The sequence below is a fragment of the Branchiostoma floridae genome, chromosome 12, assembly GCF_000003815.2.
Source record: "Branchiostoma floridae strain S238N-H82 chromosome 12, Bfl_VNyyK, whole genome shotgun sequence".
In the NCBI taxonomy this organism is placed as follows: domain Eukaryota; kingdom Metazoa; phylum Chordata; class Leptocardii; order Amphioxiformes; family Branchiostomatidae; genus Branchiostoma; species Branchiostoma floridae.
Genome location: NC_049990.1, coordinates 12,985,879 through 12,996,600, shown reverse-complemented (window position 1 = coordinate 12,996,600; position 10,722 = coordinate 12,985,879). Strand labels below are relative to the sequence as shown.

Below are 10,722 nucleotides of genomic sequence, written 5' to 3'. Positions count from 1 at the left end.
ACAGATGTGCCCTATGTGACAGACATTGTCATTCTCGTATAGGACTGACTGCTTAGCCACAGTCGACGCTGAAGGGCTGATATCGATTAGGCTTTTACCATGGTCAATACTGACCGAGGCCATAAATCATTAACAGGTGGGCTGGGATATTCCACTTCTGTTAGCAGGTGGGGCTGGGATATTCCACTCCTGGTAACAGGTGGGCTGGGATATTCCACTTCTGTTAACGGGTGGGACTGGGATATGTTGGATATGCCACTTCTGTTAAATGTGCAAGTTGCAACTGAGATATTGCACTAAGTGAACAGCTGGGATTGGGGACAGCAGGTGGGGCTGGAAAATTCCACTTCTGCTAACAGGTGGTGTTGGGATATTCCACTTCTGCTAACAGGTGGTATTGGGATATTCCACTTCTGCTAATGGGTGGGACTGGTGTAGCCCACTTCTGTTTATAGGGGGTTGTGCGAACAGGTTGTTTGTGAGACCATCATTGTAGTTGGTGAGAGACCATAGAGCAGAAGAGCTTAGTTAGACCATGGACCGTACCAAAATTTTGATGGGATAGGTAGGAAAGTCCCGGATGTGGTGGGCGCCATTTTGAAAGTTTCTTGAGCGATTTCTTCAGATTTGAGGGTGGATTCCCTGCGACACAATGCGTCTCAAAAGATTTCTGCTTCGCTATTACCCTCCAGGTAAGAAGAAAATGCTGTTATGACTATGGGAAGGTTCTTCAGAGGAAGAAAAACTGCATGCACGGGGCCGAATGCTGGTCCACCACCCTTCCGATACTAAGTTTAGACAGAAAATTTGTTTGTGGAGACCAGAGATTTTTCACCCAGAAGCTCGACTTCGTTTTTACACAGTTCTATAACAACTTTATCTCTTTTTATAGACGTTATGTGCTCTCGGCTGACATAACTGGTGGTCAAGAAATAGGTGCATATTAGTTCCGACCGTTTAGTATCAAAAACTAAATAGTATGAAACGTGCGCTACTCTCCTTTGTCAGAGCACACCAGCTCCCCAAACAAAGTCGAGTGATGACGTTAAATGCATGTAAATTTGTCGCAGGAATAAGTCTCATCAGACGTATCTGTGTAACCCCCAGTACCAGGTGAAGTGTACCAGGAGAAGCGAATGATGCTGCACGCATGGGCACTGGTCCTATGTAGTAATACCATTATGGAAAGACAGTATCTGTGTGTTGTTGCTATGCGACCAGGTAGTGGTACAACTCGATTTATAGCCGCTTTCAACCTAACAGCTGTCAGTATAATAAGTATGAAGTATTCAATATCTTTTGTCAGTGACACTGTGTGACTAATGAAAGATAAAGGGTGTTATCTTAAATGTCAGACCGTTTCCAAAATCATATCCTGAATTGCTATTAGGTGCATATTATTACCTGGATGTCTAACCTTCATTGACCAGTCAGTATTTAACATTACTTGCTTCAGTAGCATGATCAGACAACAATTTTTTGGTGGCAGATAGCTTGTGATGTAAGGAAGAGGTGATGTATGTTTGGGCCTCCTAGCAGCTTGCTCTGAAACTGCAAATATGTCAAAATCGTCCAAGGAGCAAAACAGAACATAGGAACGATGAATTTCCATTTTGTTTAGCATGCAGGTATCTTTGGCAGAGATGTACATAATGAAATGCAAATTTGAACTTAATTTGCATACTTAATGAGGAAAATCTATATTTACAGTGTTTTCCATCATAGGACTTCTTGGTGTGCCTCATTTGTGCTGAAAATATTCATGATGGAAGTATCTACATGTACACGTACATATAGGAAATGCATGGCTAGGAACTAGGGTCTGTATGGGGTTTAGTGATGAGTATTGTTTTAGAAATACATGTTGCATAATTCACCAGTAGAATTCCTGTCTTGACTTGCAGGTATCATCCTGGAGTATGAACAAGGTGGCCAGACCAAGACCAAGTCAGTGGACCTGTTGGACCTGAAGCCAGAGTAAGTAACTAGCAAACTTTTTGGCAATGCCTCAGGGACGGAGTTTAGTACTGCGATTGGGACAAAAATTTTATAACAATTGAACACATGCATTCTCTAGGGAATTCATTTTTGGACCGACCTTTACAGTGTACACATAGCAGGGAGGCACTCATCTTGGAGTATGGAAGGTATACGTAGTTTGTACCTCTTCAGCTTTTTAAATACATTTCAAAGGGCATTCCACTCCATAAGCAGGTATGATACTATAATTATAATTCATCAGACAATAACTAGTTCTGCTTGAATCAAGTTTGTTAGGTCAGATTTACCAGTTGGAGCCACCAGGGGGAACATTGTTCATGTAGTGAACCGTTTCATACTGCCTTTGTTACTGGGTGGAAAGAATTCTGCATTTTTGTCGAAAATGATGCCTTTCTAGAGGACATGAAAGTTTAACCAAATGATTTTTTCTTCTGTAGAACCGATGTTGATGCAGTATTAGATGAGATTTCACGCAAGGAACCACTCATCACCCCATCTCGTATGGATCAAGTCAGAACACTCATCAAAAGTATCCTTTTAGCATGAAAGTTCATCTGTGTTGGCAAATGACATTGACAAAAACTTTACTAACTCTGCGGGAGTTTTCGGCTGACTCCTTCAGCCTTGCTCACAGAATGGGTGGAACCATGTCGGAACCATGTGACTGTAGCAAAGGGTCATACATTGTCAGGGCTCGAAATTCATTTTTGGGATTAGGTGCACTGGTGCACCCAGCGTAAAAAATCAGGTGCGCCACTTAAATTTAAGTAGAATGTAAAAAAAAACTAATAACAAAACTTAGTTACAAGCTATCACATTCTCAAACAAGTAAGATGACAGACATTTTTATCATCTTTCTAACACTTAGATGTCAAGAATATGATGCATACTAGTATCCTTGATATCTTTTATACATAAACATAAGAAATATTTGGGTGCACCCTGTGCACCCACAGAAAAAGATTGGGTGCACATCTCCAATTTTGGGTACACCTTGGTGCACGTGCACCCAGTATTTCGAGCCCTGATTGTACATGTGTGTGTCAGATAACCTGACTTCAAACTGAACACGTCAGAATCCTGGATTCAGAGTCTGACTACTTTGCAAGTCAGACTCTGGCTCACCCGGTCACTGTCCAATTTTGAACAGAGACATGGGGCAACACCTGGCACTTATGCTATTTGAGCCACTGCTAAAGTCATGTGGTAACTCCCAACTTTCCTTTAATCATGATAATAAGTTAGTTAAGTTTTTGTCATTAGAGTATCCTTTGACTGGTTCTTGGACTTGCAATCTAGCACTTAATGTATATTCTCTTTTTTGTTATAAATCATCTATATTTTTTTCACAAATGTAGAAAGTTGTGCTGAGAAGTGAGGAAAAACATGGTGTACATTGGCAGCCAGCGGTGGTCTCATAAAATTTTGCAAAATGTCACAACTGCTCGCAAGATCTGTGTGACATCAAGGAAACTAGCTATGTGATTGGCTTAAATCAAGGGTGATATATCGTCCTTGCTTAGACATCCCAGCTTGTGACCGCCACGTTTCTTGCTGATGTTTACCTCAAATTACTGCTGTTTTGGAGATCTTGCGGCCTCAAAACGCATATCATAAGGAGAGTGAAGTTATACTTGTTGTTCTTACGTCTCAATCTTTTTATGTAAGCAAATTATTTTTCCACCGCTCTGCCAATAGGACACTTAGAACTCGGTAGAGGATTCCCTGTGCACCTGGCTGGCATGTTTCAGTGTGTTTTGGTTCATGATGTTAAAAGAGACTGTCAAAGTTGTTTTTAAAAATTGTCTTTCAAAACATCGGAGTGTATGTGTGTCATATTTTTCTCCCAGTAACAACATTTACATTGTAGTGTCATAGCGGGATCAGTTAATTTTTGCGGCTTTCATGACACTCCATTCCCAGCTGGACGCCCTCTCAGCTGAAGTCTGGCAGAGACACTGTTGATTACACATACTAAGGGGATTATTGATGGGAGGGGATAAATGTAGCATTTTCTTGCGAATACTTTACCTTAAGTTTGATCCCCATCCTTAACTTAGCCATTAGAACTCCAGCAGAAGCTTGCTGCCACTGATGACCATGCTTTCTACCTGTTCAAGGTAGGATGAATAATCTTTTCCAAATACCTGTGAAGACTTCTTAATTGTATGTGATATACATAACATAATTAAATTGTTTTATTATATAACATATGAACATATTTTTTTGCTGGACCAGGTGTGTTCTTTTTTGAACTTTTGGGCCTTTGTTTTTTTGTAAGGCCTGAGTGGCAAGCCTATTGGTATGGTAATGTGTGCGTGTAGCTTGACAAAAGGCATTTTAACGTTCAAGACCCGCGTACGTTCCGCTACCACCAAAATGACCATGTCGGGAACTCCAAGTCCTCGCAACTTGCAATTTTAAACTCGATGCAGGGTGACATATGGCCGCTGTATGGCCACAATATGCAGTGTTATATATGTAGGCAGAAACCTTTAAAATGAATCCCAACAGCAAGTAAATTCTATGAATGTCATCCTCTACAGACTCCAAATTTACTGTGTGAGGAAAAAAAAATTGATTAAAGAAAACAAGATGTCTAAATTTTCAAAATAGTCCCAGCTGACCTACAGATTTCATTCCGACTTGTCACGCATGTTTCAAGCATCAATGTACAAAGTTACTGAAGCTTTTATGCTGCCATCCACAGACTGAATGCACGGCACAGCCGCTGTGTCACTGCAGGTATGACTAGGACAGTAGGCAGGCAGGATGGCATACTTACTTACTTATATACTCTGAGACTTTTCATCCCATGATGGACACAATGCTATGATGAGTTTCCTCCTGTTTTACTTATACCCCTGTCACATTAACCACAGGCGTATCGATGGAAGACCTAGATCGACAGAGGGTTGCCCGTATTTTTCACCTGAAAACCGTCCCTGTCACATATAATTATACTTTGTACCTTGTACAATTGTTGTGCAATAAAGTTATTGTTATAAGCAAGGCTCGGGCGATTGCTGCAGAATCTTTGTCCGATCGATTTTTGCCAAATGTGACGGGTATTAGGGACTAAGCAGCATCTCAGGTATCCCAATGGCTACTAGATCTTTAGCCACAGTCTCCATATACTGTAGTTTTAGGACACCCCTGTTTCCTCTTCCACTCGGGCCCAATGTAGGGCAACTTTGGGGATAAAGTCATCCGACATCCGTACAACATGTCCCAGCCATTTTAGTCTTCTGATGGCAATTTCAGCAGATAATTGTCTTGTGTTTGTTTTTCCATACAGTTCTTCATTACTGTTTTGTACTACTTGCAGTAGATGTTACATATTCTACGCAGACAACTATTGTGAAATGAAATGCAGTGTATTCATAAACTGTCCTCATCAATTATGCAAATTAGCCCCTGATTTGCATGATTAGCATTTAACTATGTAAGGTATCTCTGAAGCTATCTACATTCCAAATATCATGGAGATCTTTCAACCCGTTCCCGACATATTCCCTTCTAAAGGGATTATACAACTACGCAGGCATGGAAAAATTCCTGACATGCCTGCTGAATTTTAGGAGTTTTTGTCAAATGGACACACACTATACTACAGTGGAAGCCAGCTATTTGCAATACGCTTAGTCGCAAAAATCGGTTAGTTGCAAAGAATTCTGAAATCCAAAACCATTTCCCATTGGCGCTATTGTTTACAGCACCCCATATTTGCAAAGCCCAAATCGGCTAATCGGGAAAAAAATTCAAGTAACAACGCATGTTAACCCCGAAATATGCCAAACAAATCACCAGAATCAGCAGGAATGAACCAAAATTTTCCCGTATAAAGATATCAGATCGCCAAAAGTATCAAAACTGCCTGTTTTGAGTCCGAAAAGGCCGCGATTTCTATTCAATTTACGTCGCTAGCGCGCGGCCCGGCGGTTGCCGCAGGGAATCATGGGATACTACACATGACGCCGCGTCCGCCATCTTTGTTTTCGTGATGGAAATGTTTTGAAAATGACGCTGTCGGCTGTTGCAAAATTTCAGTGTAATCTGTGGACATCGTAACTGGAAAATTTGTAGATATGAAGATTAACAGTTTATTTATGCGTTAGTCATGAGTATTTTCGCCTAGTACATAAAGTTTGTCTGAAAACCAAGAGCGTTTTCGTCCTACAACGTAGCGATGTTTTTCGTCTGTGTATCACATGTCGACAAATCTTACGTAGTAAGCGCGTGCACTGTACCCTTGATCAGTCCTCTATTAATCAAAACAATTGTTCATTTGGCAAATTTAGAATACGTTTGCATATGTACCTCGTTTTTTTTCGGTAGCTTAACGTGTTTTAGCAGTGTTAATTTCTTTGTTTTCTTCAAGCCGATACTATAGACGAGACGTAACAGATCTTTTGATGCATCGCGATTCGTTCTTCGACACTAAAATGTGATAACAATATCACAATTACCGATAAAAGATAAATTTGCCGCTGAAAGTGGCTAATAAGTATATTTGTGGAGTTTAATGAAATTATGGACTTGATTATTTGTGGTAGAAATGATTGTTTTGTATTCTTTGTGTCAATGCGTGCGATGCGTTCACCGATGCCCCCCTCCCCCATCGGGTCATTTCGAGCAACATCTTTTAATCGGGAACGCCGGTTAGCCGGGAAAATTTAGCTGGCAAATGGCCTTCCCTAATAAGCGGCTTCTACTGTATTAGGCTAGCTCCTGAGGCGTCGCCAAAAAACTTGAGCGGCAAGAGGGTTGTGCCGGTAAAATGAGCATGTTGTGTCAGGTAAGTGTAACGTGCAACAGCCATGGTCCAGTCAGAATCTGATCGACATATAGCTTATGAAACGCAATTTTTTTATTTGCAAGTTTAATGTTGTATTTTGATGTAGGTGCTCCGGGCTCACATTCTTCCACTCACCAATGTTGCCTTCAACAAGTCTGGATCAATGTAAGTCTCATCCACATGACATACATTGTACGTATTCCTCTAACTTACACATCCCTACAAAGTAATGCATTTCAGTTGGCGGGGATTTATTTTGCGGTAGCGGGAAAATGAGTGTTTGCGGCGGTTTTGAGTTTGTAGTAGCGCCATCCTGCAAATTTAAATAAATTTAGTGTATCTATTTTTTACAATACTGTACTGTAATCACATACTATAATGGAAAGCCCTTCTCTACAAACCAACTTACTCAGGTTACTCTGCAAAGGTGCTACAAAAGAATAGAATAGTCCAGCTTTATACATGTATTTGACAGTGCTAAACAGTGTGATCAACTGTCACTGATCTAACCGTATCTATTCTCTGAATAAGTAGTTTTTTAAATGACTACTTTTTTACCTTGGTTTTATACAGAAGGTTGTATGGACATATGAATGGATGCAAACTCAAAAAAATTGTTGATTGTACGTTTTCGTGTGTCTTCACCATGGCAAGTACCGCAAACATTTCATTATTATGTTGTTTATCCATCGGCATTGACGATCACCAGAGACAATGTATATAGTAGTTACTGTAGTACATACATGTAGTGAGAAGGGAGTGCCCCAGGCAGTGGGAGCAGAAGACAGAAAATGTTTGCCGTAGTTGTGAGTTTGCGGTTGTGTGTGTGTTGTGAAGTAACCGTGAAAACCACGAACATAAAACCACCACAAGTTAAAGTTTCTGCATTTACAGTATCATGTAGCTTATTATAGGTTTGTGCAATTTTTACATGGCATGATTAATCTCATCAGACTTATCCCTCAATGTAGTCATTGTGATGTAGACATTGTAAATAAAGAAGGTTACAATCATTATGTAACATTTGTGCCCTGTCTAATACAGAAGACTGTGTTTGAGTTGAATGTGACTGTATTCACCACACAGGTTTATCACAGGAAGCTATGACAGAACCTGTAAGGTTTGGGACACAGCTTCAGGAGAAGAACTGCACACTCTGGAGGGACACAGAAATGTGGTTTATGCCATAGCTTTTAACAATCCATATGGGTAAGTTTAGCCACCTTTTCTGGTTCTAAATGCTAGCCAAGTACATTCAATTTGGAGGATATAGATTCTACAATTCTGCCCCAAAAGTGGTTTGCTTACCAGGTAGTGCATGGCAGAAAGGTCATAACAGGATGTTATCCATTACTTAGTTCACAATCTGATGGAAAATTACATTGAGTTACCTAAAAAGCATGATAGATGGCTGGAAATTGATTTTGGCCCCCACCCTTACATCTACGTAGCAAGATCTGTATGGCGGACGAGTACGGTCACGCAACACGAGGTCTCCGGTTCTGATTCTATATTGAAGGTGTTAACGCTACAGGAAGTGAGTTATCGGAACTTTATACTAATTCTATATATACATCGCATATTCTGTATATGATTTGGAGATTTTGAAGACTGTTAGGAGAACTTTAATTGTAAAATGGGTGACCACGCCGAGGACCACGCCAAGACCCACGCCAAGACGCCGAAACGCAAGACCCCGGGTACGAAGTTCTGGAATGTCAACCTGAACCAACTTCCCGCGGACGAGTCTCTTGCCTTCGACTACGAAGACCAAGATAAATCCCGTTTCTGCGGGGTTAAACTGCGGTCCAAACAGCTGGACAAATGGATCACAGCCCACAAGGACGCTTTCAACGAAACGTTTGAAAGGACCAAGGAGACAACTGTCACCTGGAAAAGCACACCTGGCATTACATGTATGACGGTCCAGACCACCACAGCCACAAGGAAGTCAGGTAAAGGTCTTCTCTCTGTACATTTCTATCACAAGAAACACGGATTGATGGTACAAGGGCAATGCACCAAGTGGTGGATGAACATTTTGTATCCTGAACTCTTAGTCAACATAAACGCCCAAGTAGATATGCAGACAAGGTCAACGATCAAAGATGGCGTCCTACGCGTCAGGGACGCCATAGACAACTTTCCTACGGTAACACTAGAATCGACTACACCAAAGCAAGTCTTTAATAGCGGTGTCCATGAAACACCAACTTTACCCAAGTGCGCCAATCCTCGAAACCTACAAGATCTGCAAGCACCCGTAAGTGAAGATATGGAAGAAGAGATACAGATTGTGTTTGATACAAGCACAAAACATAGCGGGAACATAGAAGTGCCTGTAAGTAGCGATGCGGAAGATCAAGGGCCGAGTAGGATTGAAAAACGCGCCAAACAGGTCTCTGATACTAAGAATGGCGAACAAAGTGAGCCTACAACAAAAGCCGTAGATATTCCAAACTTAGCGCGGTTGACTGCGGTTGAGAAATCCCAGAGAATCAGCGATGCTGCTTTTGGCGATTTACAGAAACAGTTTGTCGACATGACTCATAATCTTAACGCGCTACGGGATGAGCTGCTTGCAAAAGAACGGGAGAGGGAAGAGTCTCAAACCAACATGCTTAAAGAACTGTCCACTAAAGTTGAAGCAGCACAGAAGTCACTAGAGAGCCACATCAAGAAGGTAGTCAACAAATTACAGACCAACATCTGTCATGTCCAAAAAGATCTAGTGTCGCAAAGAGAGGAGCTAGCGAAAGAAAAAAACGCGACAGTTCAAGAAATGACAATAGAGCGGAACATCTGGATGGAGAGGAATCGTGGCTTGTCCATCAAAGTGGACGCCTTGTCTGCATCGAATGCAGAGTTGCAGCAGGCCATCACAATTCAAGACTCAGAACTTCAGTATCTGTTTGATAGGATAAAACAGATTGAAGAAAACCGTACCTGCCGAGGCTGTACAAAACCAACACACACGGGCATGCAAAACTTGAACAACGTGCATGACAATGACATCCCTGGCGACAAACAAGATAACAATGCTGCTACCAACCAAACCATTGTCAAGCAGATTGCAAACATGATTCCCTCTGCCCATGACAATGCAACAATTGCAACACAGAGCCGTGAAGTCCCTTCACCAGCCACGAGTGTGAAAGAGTCGGCAACTAACACTAGTACGGGAAGTCAGCATCAAAGGTACGAAGTGAGAATTTTTGCGGACTCCATCTTCAGAGATGTAGATGTGAAACGTGCTTTCAATGGAAAGTCCACGAGATTGGTCAGAACCAGCACAGTGACAGCAGCCATTGACTGTATCAAACAAATCAACGACTCGACAACTCAGCAAGTTATACTTCACATCGGTTCCAACGATCTTGATAATAGCAAGCTGAGAAATGACTCAGTCAGTACAACCCTGAACAACACCCGCAGACTACTGGAGGTGACCAAAGCATCGTTCCCTAAAGCGCAGGTAGCAGTCTCACAGGTGCTCCAGAGGGGATCAAATGATAACTCCACACTCAATACCAACATCAAGAACTATAACCAAGAAGTTCTGAATCTGTCTAGGAGTGGCAACTTCAAGTACATCAAACACCGCAAACTGACACAGGACAGGCATCTCTACCTCCCCGACCAGATCCACCTGGATCCTAATAGCGGCACCAAGATGCTTGTGTCGGACGTCAAGCGAACCTTGTACCCGGCATCCGGGACCGGGGCCGTGAGACAGTCTCCCGCCTGGACAGATACACAGGCCGCCCGTCTTCCTGCCAGTGTCAACCAGCGGACGCCCATGAGGTGGCAAAACGGACCTTCTTTTCCGCGCCCTGTTCCAGTTCCAGTCACGAGGTCTAGGAAGCCACCTTACCAGCCGCCAACCGTGAAACAAGCACATAGGAACACAGCGGTTGGAACAG

The 10,722-nt window shown here is 42.1% G+C and overlaps 1 protein-coding gene across 1 annotated transcript in view; it reads left to right on the top strand.

The window, feature by feature from the left end:
• The first annotated feature begins 505 nt into the window (after positions 1 to 505).
• The window catches only part of LOC118427254 (dynein assembly factor with WDR repeat domains 1-like), a 29,339-nt gene continuing 19,122 nt past the window's right edge, over positions 506 to 10,722 (top strand). The window contains exons 1-6 of the mRNA XM_035836929.1: positions 506 to 692; positions 1,905 to 1,977; positions 2,439 to 2,530; positions 4,069 to 4,121; positions 6,906 to 6,964; positions 7,886 to 8,008. Coding sequence (XP_035692822.1) covers positions 653 to 692; positions 1,905 to 1,977; positions 2,439 to 2,530; positions 4,069 to 4,121; positions 6,906 to 6,964; positions 7,886 to 8,008 — 440 coding nt within the window. The 5' untranslated portion in view covers positions 506 to 652. The remainder of the gene's footprint in view (positions 693 to 1,904; positions 1,978 to 2,438; positions 2,531 to 4,068; positions 4,122 to 6,905; positions 6,965 to 7,885; positions 8,009 to 10,722) is intronic.